Source organism: Copadichromis virginalis, linkage group LG14 (assembly GCF_057382275.1).
Source record: "Copadichromis virginalis isolate Kocher_CV1m ecotype Utaka linkage group LG14, C_Virginalis_male_GT1.1, whole genome shotgun sequence".
Lineage (NCBI taxonomy): Eukaryota > Metazoa > Chordata > Actinopteri > Cichliformes > Cichlidae > Copadichromis > Copadichromis virginalis.
The window spans coordinates 3,195,697-3,216,661 of NC_140631.1; the positions used below are offsets into that span (position 1 = coordinate 3,195,697).

The following is a 20,965-nucleotide window of genomic DNA, read 5'->3' on the forward strand; positions in this document are numbered from 1 at the left end:
AAGGTAATTGTGGGGTATAGGTTACTGGGGTATGTGTATTAGAAAAGGAAAGAGACAGAATACCACGACACAGGTGCCTGCTCTTTTAAATGGCTGCTCAAGTATGAAGAGGAGAGAGAAAGACGACAGACAAAGTGTGTGTGAGTAGGTTTGTGTGTGTATTTTAGGGGGAAACAAACCTCTATCCTTGTCTTTCATGCCGTCACTCACAGCCCGCTCTTGCTTCCTAATCCTGTATCGGCGAAAACAATGACACCGGGAACACCCCCTATCGCCTCAGGGTGGTGCTAATGGTGGTAGAGAGGTGGAGGGTCACCAAGACAACAGGACACTGTGCTGGCGGTGTAAACGGATGCATGCATGGATGCTGAAACTGACATAAAAGCTGACTGAAACGCTCTAGTGTTTGTGTCTGTTTCAGTTTATGTGCAACATTCACATTTCCTGTTTGAATTTTTGTTTTCATTTAAAGGTTTCAGAGATATCTGAGACAACTCAGGGGCCGAACCACTGTGAGCAGCGGTGAGCACTGACACCTCACAGCAAGAAGGTCACGGGTTCGGCTCCATCCACTGGCTTGGGCCTTTCTATATTATATTCTGGCTTCACTTCCATTCAGACGCATGCTTGTTTGATGAATTAATGACTCTAAATTGTCTAAAATGTCTCTCTTTCTCTGTGTTGGCCATGTGATTGAACGGAGACCTATCCAGGGTGTAGCCCATCTCGTGCCATGGCACATGGGTAGACCCCAGCCAAGAACAGCACTCAAAGACCATTTGAGTAATATCCTTTGTAAAAAACATGGACGCAGACAATGATGTCATGTGTCACAACACCTACTAGCTCCTGTTTTCAGTGTTGACTGAAACGGCCAAAGAGGCTAAAAGCATCAACATTTGGATGAGAAGGTGGCATTAAGCATCTATAGGAACCAAATGGACATGTTATACAAAGAGATGATATCAAAGCAAAGTATGGCTGCAGAGGCTCAAACTCAGAGGTGTCAGGGGTACAGCCCATTAAACCAGATGTTCTCCCTCTTCAACAAGTTAATGGATAATTGCTTAATTACTTTGTGTCGTATGAACAGCTGTGAGGGAGGTTTTTATCAGTAGGAAAAGCTCTAACACTTATATAATGCATTTACTACAACTCTGAGGTTTAAGGCCTGGATGAGTTTGAAACCTTTTGAAAACCTTTTAAAAATATAAAAGCGGGAGTCTCTACTATCATTGAAATGCAGCTCTGTCTCTCCGTGTACCTGGGCTGTGCCACTACGCTTGCTGTCTTTGGAACGTCTGCCCCCCTTCCTTTTTTAATATAATGGTATGATCCCAGTCGGTCTTTGCATGTGGTTCCACCCCCGCCTGCATGGATTCTCAGCAAAGCTTAAAATTCAGCTCCCACATACTGAATGTTAATAATTGACAAATAAAAATATCTTACGGGACCCGCTCTAACTGTTTCATACAGGCTGAAAACAATTCTTTAAAACTGGGGCTTTTTAACGTAGGAGACTATGGGGACTGAGTCAGTTTTGGAACAATCATCTCAACAACACAGGAGGTAATGACAGGAACATTTATGGCCAGAAATGACCACAGATTTCAAGCAGCTATAGAAGTGACCCTCGCTCTCACAGCATTGAGTCCTTAGATCTAAGAAAAGACAATGACAGGAACTAGACCTAGGATCCAGATTTAGGGAGGTGGTGCTCAGAGGTGGGAATCAGAGTGTGTTCAGGTTCTAAATAGTTGGAGAATTAAAAAAAAGACTCATGAGTACCAAAAGCAATTCTACTGTTGGAGGCAATACAGATCTGAATGAAGAGTTTAATCTCATTGATGTTTTTTTTCTTTTTGTGTTAGTAATGAACTTACTGTACAAAGGGAAATGTGTTTCCATACAATCATATTTGTTCCTTTGGTAGAGAATTTGAAGTTTGTATAAAATAATAAATAGACAGGTAATGTAGAGGAAAGGAACAGCACACACACACACACACACACACACACACACAGCAGTGGTAGCTTAGCTGTGAAAACCTGGGGTGGGTGTGTCTAACGCTGACCCCTCACTGATTGATTTGATTGGTGGACTACCACACTAGTTAAATTACAACAAGGATGAACTTTCAGTATACATGTCTATATATGCAAGACACACTCTGAAGAAATTTAGAGTGTAGCTTTGGAAATTACTGTAAAGCTTGAAACTGTGACCAAGAATGCATCGTCTATTTGAGCATTTTAGTATTCCACACTGGTCTGAGAATCTGACCTAAGTGTATCACAAACATACAGCAAACCCAGTGCCAAAGTCCAGCAGTGCTCTGAAGTGTATTCAGCTTTCTCTGATAAGGCAGCTTCATCATGTCCTGCCTGTTTAGCTCTGCCGCCAGCTAACACACTATCACTGATTCACCACCACAGATAATACACACAGACGCGCACACACGCAGATGAAAAACAGTGAGGCAGAGGCGCGGCGACAAAGATGACGAACAAAAACAACAAAATGGCTGATGCCACAGACGGGCCTTTTGTTGTTGTTGTTTCCTGTTGTGGAGCAGGGTGGCTTTCTTTACAGAGTCAAAACACAACTACAGTCGTGTGGACGGGAACTGGGAGATTTATCAGTGCATGAACATGCGCGCACACACAGGTAAAGATTAAACAGACTCTTTCAGTCTTGCGGTGTTATCTGTTTTTCTGGTCTGTCTCCTTTTCTTTCTTTTTAGATATGACCTCCTGGGCCACAAAACGCCACTGTGTAGTCTAGCTGGGATTGAGGCTGTCTTTAAACACACATATCCCCCCAGCAAGGCTTGGGGTGCAGATAGGGCGCATTGATACCAGCTACACGTTGCTCCTGTGTTTTGCAGCTGGTGGAAAGTGAGACAGCAGCGTTGCTGTCGTGCTCCCGTGTCCCCTCCTTAAGAGAGACATGCTGGATCAAGAAGTCACACTGTACATCACTTTCTCTGTGTGTGTGCGTGAGCGTGTCCCATGCAGACGGCGTCCCATCACCTCAGGGAAGACAGAGATAAGCAGAGTGTATGGGCTGAGATAAGATGCGAGCAGACACTGGGGAGACTGACTGACTGTAAGTGAGTCACTGTAGGAAGAGCTGCAGCTTTATGGTCTTGCTGGGCCTGAGGACTCTCACAGACACTGTTGCAGTTTCACAGAAATGGCTCGAAAACATGACAGAATTCCTGCCAGTGTGGCAAATATTACTCAAAAGAATGGCAATGTATGGCACATACATCGGTTTCACACTATTTCCTAGGCTACAAACGTGTCAATTAACATGCTTTTGCATGTCATATATTACACGTGAAGGTAAGTTCACATGTAATAAACACGCACTCCAGAAACAAAGCTCTGCTGTATATGAAACTGAACAACAAGACTGACACACTTTAAGGTTTGTTTCTGATGTGATGACAACTGATATGACGGCACACAAGCACACGTGTCCTGCATATCTCACATGTGACACAGAACAGCAGCGCATTAGCAAAAACATTAGTATTAAATAGGGCTGCACGATTAATCGTTAGAAAATCGCGATCTCGATTCATACTTATGTGCGATCTCATTTCCAAATGACAACAATTAAAAAAAAAAAAAAAAAAAAACGACGACGATTGTACCGCATTTTGATCCGGGACGTAATCTGCATGAAAACAAGCGCTCACTCGTCCTGCTCAACAAATGACGAGGGCGGAGCCTTATACCACGTGATACAGAAGCTGTGCCGTGTGATGCTAAAATTAGCAGGAGAAAACAACGGAGAGCACGTCAGGGATGACGAGAAAGTGACAGGAGAAAATCCGTCCCGGACAACCACCCAAACATCAATAACGGGAACCTTATACAGCGCTTCCCTACACCCGTCGACCTCCCGCAGGCACAAAGAAATCACGGAGGCTATCACTTATCACCTGACCACAGATATGGCTCCCATCAACACTGCAAAACGAGGGATTTAGGAAAACGATCAACACCCTAGACAAACGCTACACAGTGCCGTCCCGCAACTATTTTTCTATTGTTGCACTACCTGCTCTATACACGCAGTGTCGAGCAGCGGTGGAGACGGAATTTCAAGCAGTACAACAACAAAACGTGAGACATTTGTTGTTTTTATGTTTATTTATTGTTTTTATGTTCAGTCTCAACTGTTACGAAGTTGATGTGCAGTTAATAAGTGCAATAAATATTTATACTGGAAAAGAAAATCGTGAGAGAATCGTGATCTCAATTCTAAGCAAAAAAATCGTGATTCTCATTTTATGCAAAATCGTGCAGCCCTCGTATTAAATAAAGAAATTTTTTTTAAAGTCTGATAAGATTTAAAGATTATTGTTAGCAAGTATCAGAACACATTTTAGAATCCAGAGTAACTGTATGATGTTACAGCACCAGTTTAAACAGACATAACTAAGTGGACAGAACCATACACTAACCAAAGATAGACATCATTAATATTTGTGTCAGAATAAAGATGAATGCATGCTGACCGCAGCTCCTATAACACACCTGATGGAACTGTAAACCAACAGCAACAAGTGGCTGGGTTCCAGCCCAAATCTATTATGTAAACTATGTTGCTGTCAGATTATTGTTTGTTTTCATTAAACCAGATGCTCCTATAGTTGGCTGACAGGGTATACCTGGTAAAACAGCTGACTACCTGGTTTGTATTTCAGTACATCAAGAAGAAACACTACCCACGTGTTTTTCACAGTGGCCATGCTCTGAACTATACATCACCATCAGCCTTAATGCAGATTTTGGAAAATATATTTATTTCTGCTCTAAAGTTTGGGATTTCAGCACGGGAGTCTACGGGGGCTGGCTCAGCCAACTGCAGTCACGTTGATGACATGACTGGTCTTAACAAACTGCACACTGGCACATTATTTGTCTTCATCTTAAAGTCGATAAATGTTGCTAATGTTCAAGTTAAAACTGAATTGTAGCAGTTTTCATCAGCTTTCTCTGTATTCTTGTAACCACGGTTGCAAATACTCACTTTTAAAATGATCTGAAGTCACTTAGATAAACTGTCTGCACCTTCAACCAAAGTTCTGCCACACGCATTCAAGTTTTGCAGAGGGTGAGACCAAAGTGATGTGCGTCTGTGATAATGGCGGCGCCATGGCAGTGGCAGGACACAACCCCAAACCCACACACACAGACACTGATAAGCATCACCTCCATCCCTCGGCCTGGCTCTGTCCTGTCTCTCTCTGCTCTGAAGCAGTGAGAGAACACAGAAAACACAGAGGACGCTGGCTGGAGATGGCTGAAGGAAGAAGATGAGCAGAGGTGGAAGCAGAGATGTCACCATATCAGAAATGTCGTTGTCAGTACAGGTAGAATTTCACATTCCCCACATTCAAAATCACCCTACACACTGCCTGCATATTCCCTTTTACGAATCAATATCATCCCTTAATAACTGCTTTAAGTCCTCGGTGCATACGCGGCATCTTCAGAATTTTTGCATCGAACGGTTCTGGTGACGTCCCTCTGTCAAAGTGAAAGACACGTAACGCTCTGAAGATCACAGCAGAGCTGCCTCACCAATGAAACTGAAAGGTTATCCAATGCTTTTGTTTTATCACCACAAAAACTGCAAATATGTAAACAAATAAGCACATCAGAGGATGTAAATGAACATTTACCTCAACAGTTTATCATAGAGCCTGCGTGAATGAGCTTCAAGAGCCACAAAGACTCAATAAGAAAGACATCTGTAAGGTGTTTCAGTATTATAAATCACAAGGTTTAGAATTTATTTCATTATTAAATAATTAAATAAATACCAAAATTCCAAGCAGTGAAGACAGACGATAAATCAGTGTGGGTACTATAAACACAGACTAATATATTTGTGTATGTCAAACTTAATTTGCCTCCTCTTTAAACATTTCAGCGTAATCTTTGGATTTCATTATATTGTTTAATTTATTATAAATGTACAATTAATCATTGTGAAACAGCTTTAACCATTAATAATTACATTACTGAAAAAAAGATTTGTTCTTCATAATCTGTGAAGTGGAATTTAATTCTATCAAATCTACATGTTAACAAAATAGTCGGGTACCTTCTGTTTTTCTTTTCTTTAAAACACGATATTACAGCCGAATGTGTGGGATTTGTTTTGTAACATGTATTTAAATAATGTAAATACATGTTATGGGTGAATGGCAGAAAGTGGTCATGTTAAATAGCAAAGACAAACACGGTAAATAAATAATGGTCAAACCGCATCTACGTGAATCGGTTCATAAAGCACCTCTGTTGAAAAGCAAAGGCTGGACGACAAAAGACGTGCAATCAGATGTGTAAAACTATTTGTGACACACCTTCTTGTGACACCCGTCGCAAATATTTCTTGACGCCTGACTGAGCGAGCGGTGGCTGTGTGTCAGTGTGAGGGCAGATCAGATGAATGAAACTCTGTCACAAGACGCAGCAGATAATGCCACAGATGCCACAGACGCTTCTCTATCTCCTTTATCAAACGCAGAACAACAGGATATAATGTCACGCAATAAAGGATGATTCCTTGAACCCACTGGCAGTAGGACCAGGCTCACAAACACACTTTCGCAATGCCTGTGTTGAGAGTAAAAGACATATTTTACAGGAAATCCTCTGAGTGGGATTGGATTATCAAACATCATAACCAGATTAAAGCAGCCATGCTATTAAAGATCACTTGGAGTCAAATCAATCCTGTCAAATAGCTAATAGACTTTGCAAGCCTATTCAGACACACTGTCACACAGTGCATATAAATACACTGGAATACAACAGCAATGCCAGAGAACATCTATAGCTGTGTATGGTGGGATGTAGCAGAAGTGCAGATTAAGAGTGTAAAAGGCTTTGCACTCCTAATCCACCTGGATGGGATTGTTCAGCTGTTATTCAATAACAGAGCGAATCTCTTTGCAGATATGGTCATAAACATGACTATCGTGCAGTTAGCTGGGTTAGGCTAATTGGCAGCTCGAAACTGCCCGTAGGTGTGAATGCGTGTCTGTGCATCAGACTGGTGACCCGTCCAGGGTGTACCCTGGGATAGGCTCCAGCCCCACGCCCCTGACAAGGATGAGTGGAGAGGGGCATGAGTGGATGGTGTTTTTTAAAATGATTTATATCCTTTCGTGTTACACCTTGGAAACGTGTCTGTCATAAACCTTGAAGCAAAGAAATGATTACCTGTTACTTCTATTAGTATGCACCTCTTCAAAAAAGCACAGTTATTTTGGGACACTTACTTTATAATTGCAACCAGGAATGTTACAGCACTTTAGCCCACTTATAGACATTTTTTGTGTTTTTTGTGTTCGTCTAGTTTATACCATAAACCTAACTGCTTAAATGTGTAAATAAATTAAAGAGAAAGAAGTAAGTGAATAAAGTGTTTTTTAAATTCTAATGAATTTTTACATTTTCAATTTCTATGGCCTATAAAAATGCGTCTCATTGCCAAGACGTCACAAAAGAAACATCTCATGATAAAACCAGTGAGCTCTAAGTTGTTGCAAAACATACTGATAGTTGTAGAAGAATTTCTAAGGCTACGTTCACTCTGCAGGTCTTAAAGCTCAATTCCGATATTTTGATCAAATCCGATGTTTTTGTCTGCTCGTTCACACTACAAATAAAATGCGACAGCAAACGCGCTCTAGTGTGAACGCTCAAAGCGGCGCATGCACAAAAGAAGACGTCACACACAACGCGCTCTGTTTAGACCCAGAGCAACAGTATTGTTTGACTGATGGCCTTAATCTAAAGACTTCGGACTTTACGTTTCCCAATTTTTGCTTTAAGTTATTTTGTTATTTACATAATAATGTAAATAACCTAATAATGATCCTTATTGCTGTTTTAGAGGAGCGGTGCTTCTAGCTGCAGATTTCTGCCAGAATCTGCAGATTATACAGTACAAAAAAATGTTCACGTTTCTCCAACATTGTCTTCCCAACAGTTTCACTGACATCTACACGGGATGGCCAGGAAGCGTTCACAATGTCTTCTCCGGAGCAGATAATTGGCGTCTGTCTTGTGTCAGTGACATAAAAGACGGATTTAATGCGACATGACCATCAAACAGCAGTCGCTTTCTGAAACATCAGATATGTATCGGATTCAGCACCAGGTCGGATTTGAAAATATCGGATTTGTGCCGTTCACACTGTCAGACCATGATCGGATATGGGTCGCATAGGGTCAAAAAAATCGGATTTGATGCGCTTTCGCCTGCAGTGTGAACGTAGCCTAAGGTGTCAGTGGGGCTATAATCCAGAAATGGAAATCCCTTTCACCTTAAACTGGTGCTCATTTCAAACAGGAAGGAAAACAATTATCAGAAGAGTTGTCCAAGAAGCAAGGATCACTTCTGGAGAGCAACAGAAAGACCTGGAATCAGCAGGTACAAGTGATTAAAAAAATAAATAAATAATGCACTCAACCACCATGGCCTTTATGAACACTCACCACACTCGGTGGGTTAAGAAAAAGCATACTGAAAGCAGGTTTAAAGGTTGCTGACCAACATTTAGACACGGCTGTGAAATACAAGGTCAAAAGGCGCTGCGCATATCACCCCCAAAACACAAAAAAACCTGCTGCCATCCACCAGGATGATGACGAGGAAACGTCGAGGAGACTCAGTACAGCTGTTATTGCTAATTGAAACTCTATGGAATGAACTAAAGCTCAGAGTTTATGGGGAGGACCCACGAAGACTTTTTGTGTGGAAGACGAACCTGAGCAACTAGTTTTTTCATATTGGACATCACCAACAAAGGCTTTTGTATCAAGTGTATAAACATACACTTTTTCTGTGTCATTTTTCATTATTAGACATAACTGTCGATTTGATAGGTTTTAACATCTGCATGAATGTGTGAAGTACAGAAGACAGAGCGGAAACAATGTAACAGCCTCAGCTGATATAACTGATGGGAACAAGATACAACGCATTTAACAACTTCACACCTCAGCAAAGTATCTGCAGTAAAACAATGAAAGAGAAGAAGCAAAGGTGTACCGCAAAACAGAAGAGGGGATGTTTAAAGTTTCTTACCTGATCCTGCATCCATGATGTTGGACTGGCCACGACGATCAGCCACCAACCGCGATGAGCCGGGCATGCTGACAGGCTCTGAACGTACTGGCTGGATCCTAAAAATGTTTGTTATGCATCCGTTAATACACACACTCACACACGCGCACACATAAAGAACACACATCCACTGGGATCCAGATGCTTATTTAACTGGATCTGGTCTGTTGTTTCAGTGATTAAGTATAAAGCTGCTGACACTACAGGCTTCATTGATGTGGACTCTATCCATGATTATTAGAATATTAGGATAATTTCTGATTAATGACCAGCTCCACGTGTAGATCGTCTTTGCGTTTAGGCTGGTGTGTATTTCTATGAGAACAAATTTAAAGTACCTGAGGCTGTGGAGGTCCAGGTCGTCTGTGTCAAAGTCCAGAAGGGGCTGCTGAACATCGCTGGGGCCCTGGGACTGAAGCACCGAGGATGAAGAGGAGATGACTGTGGTCTGGCCTGAAGGATGAATTGTCTTAAACTGAAACTGGGGGCCCATCCACAGGCGCCGATGGGGGCCTGTATGAGTCACAATCTCCACCTGAAATCAGAGGTTTAAACTAAATAAGGTTCATTCAATTCAGTTTTATTTAGATTCTTAGGAAGATGCATTCATTTGTCTAACGTGCTCCAGGCTGGATTTCACAGGGTGGCTCTGGCATCTATGTGCCAACGCTGAAAAATCCCATGCAGTACTCAGATGAACTCAGTTACATGGCATCAAACTAAAAGCTTGCTGTACTTGTGTACCACTAAAAGTCTGACGATGATGTCAGAACTCATCAATGTCTTGTGTGTGTTGGAAGTGCTAGCAGCCTGATGGGAAGCCTTCCCAGAGGGTTAATAGAAGTGTGACACTAGCAACGGCGTGGCAGCAAAGCTGAGGTGAGGCCTACAGGGACAATAAGATGGCACTGCTATGGCAGGCGGTCCATGGGCGCCTGAGCTGAGTGGCACTAATGCTGGCTAAAAGTAGGATAGGAGAAGGTTATGGAGTGGCTCACTCATAAACATCAGACTATTACTGCCTCGTCTATTCTCCATCTCCTCTTTGCCTTTATTGAACAGCCGTCTCCTGCCTCGCACTCCTGCTTTTCACTGCTCTCCCAAGCCGTCTCTACTTTGAATCCCTGCAGCAATTAGCACGCCTCTTGGTGTCTCGCTATTCGGATGTCATTATCTTTACTTCATACACATCTGTCTCTCAGCTCAGCTGAGTATTTTCTTCCACTATGGCTTCCATGTGCTAACATCTTAAACAATCTCAACTTTGCTGTGTCTGTTTACACAGACATTAGATATGTGAGGTTCATCACAGCTGTGCAAATTAGGCCACAGAAGGAGGGAGGATTGTCACTTTGCATGTGTGTATGCTTTTCCAGTTAACACCATCAATGTCACGCCCAGCTGCAGAGCCGAGACAGCTGCCAGCGTGCTCTCTTTGCAATGGCACGGTAGGTCCAGATGTTACAGTCCAGTATCAACCCCAAATGCACATCCCCTTGCAGACTTGTTGGACAGAGCTAGTTGACATGTTGCCACAGATTTGCCCATGCTGCTGTAGCCTCGACACCAAATGAGATCAAGCTAGCTGCCTCTGTCTGTGCAAAACATTTTTTTTTTCTCTCAACCTTCGCATTTTCTCCTTCTTTATAGGCTGAATATTTTTACTCTTATAGCATCAGTACTATCTTTAGAAAGTAAGAAAAAAAGACGAACATCCTGTGCAAGTTTGGCTATTTTGACTGGCATCTTATAAATGACTGTCTGAGGTTAAGAAGCTGCACAAATATTGGCTAAGCTAATTTGCTTGTCAGTTGTTTTCATTTAGTGAATTATTTACCATAAGCATTTAAGGGGTTGTGCTTGTGCATTTTTTAAATGTTCCTGTTATCTAATACTTAAAGGCAACACATCTCTTGCAAATTAACTGTCTTCTAATCCATTTACGTATTAGGAGACAATTAAGAGATGAACCGAGGTGGACTGTATAAGGACAGGAGTTTGTGTTGTCTACTCAGTCAGCTGAAGGGCAACTGACACTGACAGGCACCAAATGGCACAGCACTGCAGTGAGCTGAAGCACTGACATGGAGGGTCACAAACCTCACATTTCATTAGGGGATGGCCGATCAATTCTAAATCCCAATCTAATGCCAAAATGCCCACTGAAAATCTAATGAGGGCCACTGATATGATATAATGAAATCCACGAGGCAGTAGTTAGCCTCTAATTCAATATAGCCTATATGTATTTAGCTCTTCTCAATCCACAAAGCTATTATGCTTGGTATCTACGCTTTTCTTCATATTCTAGAGAAACCGAAGCAAAGAGGAAACTAACCAGTATACCCATATATCAGTTATGGTATAATATCCCAAATTCTTTGTCCAAATCATTTAATTTTAATGCTGGAAGAGCTGTAGAGTTAAATCTTCAACCACTGACACATACATTTTTATCACTGCTCTGACAGGAAGTCACCCAAAATACAGGTTAGTGCGAGGGATAGTTTTGCTCCTGGCAAACTATCATGGCAGATTTGAACCAGGGCCTCTGCTAGCTAAGCGAAGTACATTTTACCCAATCAATTATGTATGCAGTGGAATTATTGATGATGAAAATGTAGTGGGCTACCTGCCGACACTAGTGATAAGTGCTACTTGTGTTAACCAAGCTGAGAAGACCTGGGTGAGTGTGTCGCACACTCAACCAGGTTATTTCAGTACAGATTTGAATTGTGTTTTTATCAGGTAAAAATACAAAATAATTTGTTTTTACAACACAATCACACAGTTATGTCAAAACATATTAAAATAAGGACAGTTATGTGTAGGGTTTTCACTTGGGTTGGGAAGAATTTTCCAACTAAAATAATTTACATTTTTAAATTATAATTTACCTTCTTTCCATCATTAAGGGGAAAAAGCTATCCAAATCTACCTGGCCCTGGTGAACTGGTGGCAGCAGCAAGAACTGCAATCAAGCATTTGAGATAACTGGCAATGAGGGTTTCACTGTGGAGGAACTCGGGGGATTTTCTGAGCATGACCAGCCTATTTTGGTCATGCCAAGTTATCTCAATTAGACTCATGTCCAAACTTTGAACAGGCCTCTCCAAAGCATTTCATTTGGTTTAATTTGATTTTTTGTCTATTCTGAAATTGACTTGCTGGTGTTTCAGATCATTGCCTTGCTCCATAACCCAAGTTCGCGTCAGCTTCAGCTGAAGAACGGATGGCTGGACATTTTAATTCAAGATTTTCTGTTAGAGAGCAGAATTTATCATTCCACCGATTACGACAAGTCATTCAGGTCCCGAAGCAGCAAAGCAGTCCCAGAACGTCACATTATTACCATCATATTTCACTGTTGGTATGACATTCATTCATTTTCCAAAATGCTGTGTTGGTTTTATGCCAGATGTAACGAGACTCAAACCTTGCAAAAACTGAACATTTCCCAAAGTCTTGGGGGTCATAAAGATGTTTCTGGCAAACGTGAGGGAGGCTTTTTTGGTCAGCAGTGGTTTTCCATGGGAACTCCTGTGGATGTCATTTTTCCACAGCCCCTTTCTTACTGCTGAATCATGACGTTTGACCTTAACTGAGGAAAGCGAGGCCTGCAGTTCTTTAGATGCTTTTTTTGGTAATTTTGTGATCTCTTCGAGTAAGCTGGGTAGATCAGCAACCCCTGGGAAGGTTAACGCTGGTCACAATTTTCTCAATTTGTGGAGAAATGACTGACAGTCTTGTTCACTGTAGTTCTAAAGTCTTAGAATAGTTTTTGTAACCTTTACTAGACTAAGAGATTTGAGTGAGTTTCTTATCTGTTCTTGGGCGTCTTTAGCTCATGGCATGGTGTGTTGCATTTGAGCTTTTAGCCTGGTTCACTATGTTCGGTGTGCCAGGAAATCAAACTCAGCTTTTTTCAAAAAATTTGGTTAATCATAGTAAATTTATTAGGGTAGGGGATTACTTTTTCACACAAGGCCAGGTAGGTTTGGATAGGAAAATAATTTCATGATCTATATGTTAACAAAAACCCTTTTTGTAAACAATAAACGAAGGAGACAACTTCAGACGACTGTATAATTATAGCAAAGAGACAGTGCAAAAGAGTTGCTAACCCCACTAGTTTATGCATTTGCAACAAAATTTCTATTAACCTGATGAATGTCAAGTTATTATCTTCCTTTGAACTTTTTTAATCTCTCTAACTATTCAGATTTGACTGATGCTCCAGTGTTTACTCGCTGATATCAGTGAGTAAACACTGGAGCATCAGGTGGAGGTTCAGTGGATAGATAAAACCTTTCCTGCTTAAGCTAAAAACAAGCCTATGCCATATTATGGCACAAGAGTCGCACTGTGAGCTGTCTTCTTTTAAATTACACACAGTTACTTGACCCACAGATTACACTAAAAAGTGCAAACTTATTTTTTGTAATCCAGGATCAAGTTCAGGAGCAGGTCTAACTTTAATATGATGTTTGCAATGAAGAGTCATTAACTGATTTATCAGCGCTCTGAATTGGTATTTGTTCATTGTATTTTTAATTTAGAAGAAATAAAATCAAAATATGAAACATTTTCTTCTTAAGTCACCGTCATGTCATGTCAAACAGAAGCTTTACCTGAGAGAGCCACTCCTCATCCTCCTGGCCACTGTGGTCTGATGCCAGACTGTCGGATGACTCGTGACGTGTGATTGGGCCGGGGCTTCCTGGGGGTACAGCTGGGGAAAAAAGAATACACAAGAATGATATACTTGAAAGCTGACGATAGCCAACGCCTAGTACCGTCACAGTTCTCAAGCCAAAAGATTAAGTGTAAAAGTCAAGTTCCATCCCTCTAAATACATTTACAGCTATTGGAAAAGGATATCAGAAAGGCAAAGCAGGGCAATGAATCTCATATTACTAATTAGAATTTACACAAATTAGCATGTAAAACTAATTAGACCTTAAAAGCGGTTTACCAAAGTGTGTTATTACAGCCTAAATGTGTGATTAGGCCTTTGTGTATGAGCATATACATTGTATACCATACACATGGGCTGAGTGACGTTAGTTTAAGCTAAGATACAATAAATTTACAGTTAATGACTCGCTGGATGAAAGCTAGTGTTTTGGGACAACATCAAAAATCTCAATCCCATGTTCTCATGTGTATGTCGGTGCATGCAAGCGTTAGTAAAAAAGCAAGAGTACAGTGAATGTCTGTGTGTTACAGAGAGACTCAGGGACAGATGGCGCTCCAGAAGGCTTGAGTAAGCAGGGATGGAGAGAACGAGCCCTGATGCGCAGAATCAGTCTTTCTCCGTCTCCCACCCCAGGGATGGAGTTTCTTTAACACAAGCATGGCTAATACACTCGTCAAGTCAACATCTGGAGCACAGGAGGCACTTCTAACTATATCCCCATACACGCTCCAGGTGTTCGGACATCCTCGATGGAGGCAGTTTGGTCTTTGACGCCTGTTTAGCAAAATGCCACATCATCCCTCACCCACACCTCACCCCAACACACTCACACAGAACTATGCCGTCACATGTTTCTTAAACTTGGTTCTGAAACAAAAACCCAAACTGATCTGATGACTGAGTGTCATCTGCAACTCCAAATCATATCAGTACAACTAAAAGGAGAAATGAGTAAAAGTGCCCGGGGAAGTCGTAAAAAACATTGTGGCATAACAAATTCAACACACTGAAGGCTTCCTGTGGTCTTGAAAAAATAAGAGTGTTTGCCTCTTAACAAGTGGCCAAACAGAAATATGAGACTTTTTAATACCAAAAGCTTCTCCTTATTTCCTATTTGACAAACAGAGGCTACTTTTTCCAGGACAGCTTGAACTATTCTGGTGCTCTGAAATATTTATTCCCCTTTTGTCAACTGACAGAATTATGTCCTTATATCTATAAGCATATTAGATTTAACTGACTTAAGTGGATACAATCATTAGACAGTGAATCAACATTTTCTGAGTAATAATAATAATTAAAAAAGCAACTATGTAACTGTGATTTTATTAACTGGTTCTTTGTGTTATGGTGGTGCTAGTAAGATACTCCATGCAACTGTACAGTGTGATTTAAAGGAAAGCTTTGACTCAATTTTTATTAAATACAAAACATCTCTCCAAGCAACTGCCGTAGGTCACTATTGCACGTCATGGATACAGTGTCTATTTTCTCTTCCCCACTGTAGCTAAGACAAGCTCAGGCTGGTGTTTGTAGCAGGAGAGTTCAGATCTCAGTTTTGTGTCTAGTCAATAAAAAGCAACAGAGATGAGCTGAAATGTGCTAAAGGTCCTTACAGGGGAAGAAAGTGTGATATATATGATATGTTGTGGATCATGCATGCCTGCGTGTTACCCACAAAAATACAGACAAGTACCATTGTCATTTTTTAACAATGTAACCATTTCTTCGTATTTATAAAACAAGATTAATAGCATCACAGTGGCCTGGCATATGTACATATGTACTAAACAGTGTGAGGAATTTTGGGTATGCAACCTAAGCATGCATACTCAAAAAAACAGCACATAGCTTGGCAGTGATGACACTTTTTATTGTTTTTAATAGTTGATTTCACTTCTTTGTATGTTATAACTTTAGTCTTCTGCCATTGGTTGAAGGACCCAAAATGGCCCAAGCAAGAGCAGCCCACAGACAGGCTGCTGCACATACTTTTCACTCTACCCTCTGGTGATTGTAAATGACTACAACATGTAAAATGACGGTCTGCAAAGCCAATAAAAGCAAAAAACACCTGCATGTTGAGTACTTGTGAATACATCAAATATGTTTTTGTTGCTTTGCTTCTTATTTGGGAGAAGCGACCCTTTCATGACCTACAGATGTCCTGGAGAGGAAAAGTGTGTAAGGCTTACAGTAAGAGGGAGAAACAGGGAGAGAAGGTTTCTCATGTCCTTTTAATGGAAGAGAGCTGAACAAAGCCTGCGTTGTGTTACTTATTAAACAAAATCACAACTCCCCTATTTCCTCCCGGTGCATTCGCTCTCCGACTTGGCTGTCCCTCACTCTCTTGTTCTCCTTCACTCTCTCTCTCCCTCCCTGCTCTCTGACCCTTGGGGCCAATAGCTGTTCCCTAATTAATTATTGATGTTCTAAAGCAGTTGTTGGACTGGCTGGATCGGGTTTCCAGTGGGTGGGTGTGGGGGTTTTCAATGGTCAGTGTCGCAGCCAGGCTCCATTATGGAGAGCTAGTGGTCATCCCCATGGGTCAGGCAAAGACACAACCCTTTTGCACGTGTTTGTTAGTGTGTATGTCAGGAGCCAGACTGACACTAGCAGTTACTGTAGTATCTACTCATCATAGCATCTAGCTAGCCAACCACTCGGCCTTCTGCTGCTTCTATAGTGGTCATTAGTGGCTTTTAAGAGACAGAATGTCAATGCAATTTCACAGAGAGCAAATTTTTTAAGTGCAAACGTATCACATTGCACTCAAGAAAGGAGTCTCATTGTATAGTTAGATCCACAGCGAATATGTTCTGTTGTTGATGGATTTAAAGACACATCAGCAAATGAGCAAGTGGCACGGTGCCATCACCCCACAACCATCACAGCAATGGAAAAGGACGGGTCAGTGGGAAATTTAGGAAAATGTACTATATGTTCTCGGACTCCCGGTATGGATTCTTTGACTTTTTTCTTTTTTAATTTATTGAGCCTTCATCAAGCAAACCTTTCCTTTCCATACAATCTTTGAAGTCAAGTCTGTAAAACCCTTTCCTGTTACAAAACTGCAATAATCTTATCTGTATGTGATGGACAAAAAAGAAAGTACCGACTACGTCCTCATAAGTATACATTAGACCCAACAAACAGCAAACTGCTAGCTATGCTAATGGTCTGCTGGACATTTCATAAACAAATCTCGTCTTAATGGATGAAGAGCTGAGAGAAAACAAACCTATAACTACTAATTCTTTGTGAAATATTAAACAAAATTAATATTTCTTGTAAAAGTGTATGATATTAAAATTGAGTTGCTGGCACATGATTGAGAAAACATCAAAAGCCTCACTTTACCAAGGAGAGTGATATATATTTAAAATTGAACTATAGTGTATGAAGCATCTATATTTGTTAACCAAAGGAAGCACCTTGATCATTAATCAGCAGACTGAGTCAGTAAGGTGAACTGTCACCTGCAATTTATAATTACGGCTCTTTTATTTACTTTGGTGCTTTTGCTAATATATACACAAATAAAGGGACTCCCACTCCACCCGTAATCATCTACCACACAACCACCAACAAGGAACAGAGTTGTCTGTGTCACAGTCTTTATTGACTGCGAAGAGAGAGGCGCTTTGCTGTGCTGAAGGCCAGTAGCCAGTGGCCTGTTAGTCAGAGCAGTGAAGCAGAGAGTCAGAATAAGAACAAAGGCTGCCTAGGTATTGATGTAGCCTGACCTCCTGGGGACTAGGGGCCAGGGGCCAGACAGGCTGATCTCCAGGGAAAGATAAGGGGCTAACAATCTGATAGATCTGGAAAGCTGGCCGCACGGTGGACACAGGACCTTGTCTCGAACGCTTACTCTGTTCTAATTTTTGTGGATGATTTTTTGTCTTTTTATATTTTTTTTCTCCCGCCTTTGTAGTCCACCCTGAATTTTTTTGTAGCCAGACACTTCACTCACTATGCTTCTTCTTCTAACTTCTCCACCTGTCTTTCTTCTCACTTTCCTCTTCTGAGTACTGCTCTGGCAGATAGGTGCTGGCATACTGACAGAGTGGGATAGCTTAGTCATTATGTATCATTCAGTGCGCAATTGACTGACAGTTCCTTCATTCATCCAGCGCTACACTTACTGCATCCTTTCTCTGCCTCCCTTTGATTACTGACCCAGTCATGGCGCCACGGTTTCTCTTTACCAAATGCCTGATGCTCCAGAGCCTTCACTCTGGCCCCTCTCTCTAAGCAATTAGATCTATTGACGAGGCAACTGTGGCTGGCCTGTCATGGGCCTCAAAGTCCCAAAAGAACTGCCAAACCAGCCAGTCAGTCAGTCTCCACAATTAGCACATTATATGACAGGTAGGGAGGGGAGGGCGTGGCCAAAAAGCATAGCCTCAATTTCTGTCACCAGGCTCAAAGGAGCCAGCCAGAAATCTAGGTGGTAAATTATTCACCGGTTTGTTTGCACCAGAGCAGCTTTGCGGTGAGGGAGGGAGGTGTTGGAAAACATTTTGTGCACAGCTAGATAAATATCAGCCTCCCGCTAACGCCACAAAAAAATACAAAAAACTGGATGTAGTTAATGAGGCTGCAAACACTTCGCATTCCTTCCTTCAGTTATTCTGTTACCCCTCTCCGACACCTTAGACCAAAAGCAAAGGAAAAAGGGCCTATTCCCACACTCACCCAAATGAGCACTTTTTGGGAAACAGAGATTCTATGTTTCCACTTCGCTGCGAGAGGATTCCCCAAACACCAACAACAAGTCTGCTTTTATTAAGCCAGATCGTGCTACAGAATCTCATCTGTTGTGAGTATACTGTGCCTCTCTCTCTGCCTTATCTCTGTGAGCAGTGCTGTGCGTTGTTATATCTTCTACTTGGCTGAGTGCTGCCAGTAGCTGCTATAGATGGACAGGTAGAGATAGTGACCATGAAGTGGCGCCACCGCTGCCTTTTATCATCCCGTCCTGGAGGCTCCGGTCTGGCCTGACCCTGGCCCTTCCTCTCCCCTTTCTATTCCTTTCCCTGTATATTGCATTTTTAATCAGGCTGGGTCATCCAATACAGAGCCACGAGACTGGAGACCATGGCCTGTCAGTCAAGTGCTGCCACCTTTTTTCCTTGCACCACCTTTCTAGAAACATGGTCTGTCTGTAGGACAATTAGCTAAAAGGGACATTTATGGAGACGTCTTGCCCTCCCTTTCTTTAGATCTTTTACTGCCCCCGTTTCTCAGTCAGCTATTTTCTCCCTCGTGATGCATGTTATCAGCAATGTAAAGTACACCTATATAACACAAGAGCCATGTGCGTTTTCAGTTTCCTATGTCTCGATATTTATGCTCAGCAAGAGGCTGGCCGTGCTGCAATTCATCCCGAGGTCAAATCGAGCCCTTCTCCTGGATCACTTCTTTGCCGTGCTGCCAAGCCCTGGAGGAAACGGCAAAGGAGACGGGCTGGCAAAAGGAGCGCATGCTGAGAAATAGGACGTTGAGAGTCGCTGCCCGGGTGCAAAGCGCAGAAATGGAAGATGGCACTCCGAGAGCAGCTCAGTCGGTGGTGGTGGTGTATACGACGCTAACCAGAGGGAACATGGCAAGAGCACAAGACGTGGGCAGAGTGCTGAACAATTATGTTTATAGTGTCTTGACCTCGCATGACTTCACACTTGGTTGGTTATAGGAATAAAGAGCCACAACCGTGTTATCTGGCTATTGTTAATTGGATGTAAATGTTAATGCAATGAATCTCTCTCATTATGCAGCCAGTTCCGCTGCCCATGCTGGCAGAGAGTGGTGGAATAAACTGACGCCCGAGCCCATCACTCCGACGCGCTCTCATTGCTCTGACACTAGGAGAGACCATTAGCACTAATTTGAGAAAATATCCTACCAGTTAGACCTGAAGCACTGCAGAAGCCAACAGAGACGAGCAGAGAGATTAGGGTAAACATAGCTACCACTTGCCCCCGAGCACCCGCAAGAGCTAATCATAGATTTTGTATGTTTATAATTATGGAGTGAGCTCAAAACGCCAGCCTGTTCCACGGGGGTGGATTGATTCCGTGTGTGGCCATCCATGTGCACTCTGCGCTTTTGCAAAATGGCCTTTCAGATGGCACCCTAAAGTGCTCACCGCTCTGCACTTGTTATTGAATTAGAGGGAGTTTAGGGTGTCAGCTAATTGGTCTGCGCGCGGCATCTTATAGCATTGCGTTGGCATGTCCTCAAGCACACGTGTAGTGTGGCTGCCTAAGGACAAATTCAAGGTTCCTCACAGAAGAGAAAAACTACAAGGATTTGCGACAGTGCTCAGAGGACATGAAATGGTGGAAATGGCAGAGAGCTCTTTCCCTCCGGTATCTGAATAATAAAATATTATGGGTGATGACCAGAAAGATCCTTTCTCGGCATGTGGTTCCAATAAGGGGCTGATGGTCTGCTTTCAACATAGTCAACATGAAAAACCACTGGGGAACTGTTCGTTTCTTCATATTTATATATGTGTGTGTGCACGATATGTGTGCGCATGTGTATGTGGATTCATATTTGCAAAAAGCTGTCTGTCTGACAGTTAGGGTTAAGGCTGAGGGTTAGGATCTCTCAAATCATTTTGATTGCTTAATTTGAATAATAATAAAAACTAGAGACGTACTGATAGCCAGGGAGTAATCAGCTATTATCCAGCATTCTTGGTCCTTACCAGTGAGTGGCTGGTCAGCCTGACGTGTGTCAGATTATGAGCTCTTCAAACAAAGCTCATCAAAGTGAAGTGTTGGGGAAGCAGCACGACACGTTCATAACAACAAACCTGATGAGACACTCCACCCGCGTGAACACTGACATTTTAAAGAAGCTAAAAGTGACTAAAGCTGCAGTTATCCAGGACTCAGGGCCAACATGAAGGATTGAAGCAGTTCAGAGGAAAATGATGGAGAAAAGGCTCAATGTCCTGATATCTCACGACGGTATAACTGTACTGGAAAATTATTTTATTGCCTGATTTTTGTCATTTATATAAATCTGTTACTTTGTTTGGTAAGGTAGAATATGATAAAGGATATGAGCGTACAGCAACTCATTTTTAGGTAT

General features: G+C 42.0%; 1 protein-coding gene across 3 annotated transcripts in view; it reads right to left on the reverse strand.

Moving 5' to 3' along the window:
- The window catches only part of bcas3 (BCAS3 microtubule associated cell migration factor), a 323,439-nt gene that overhangs the window by 197,805 nt on the left and 104,669 nt on the right, over positions 1-20,965 (reverse strand). For all 3 annotated transcript variants that reach the window (XM_085479043.1, XM_085479042.1, XM_085479044.1), the window contains 3 exons: positions 13,794-13,894; positions 9,501-9,697; positions 9,124-9,221 (listed from right to left, as the gene is read on the reverse strand). In XM_085479043.1, coding sequence (XP_085335169.1) covers positions 9,124-9,221; positions 9,501-9,697; positions 13,794-13,894 — 396 coding nt within the window. The remainder of the gene's footprint in view (positions 1-9,123; positions 9,222-9,500; positions 9,698-13,793; positions 13,895-20,965) is intronic.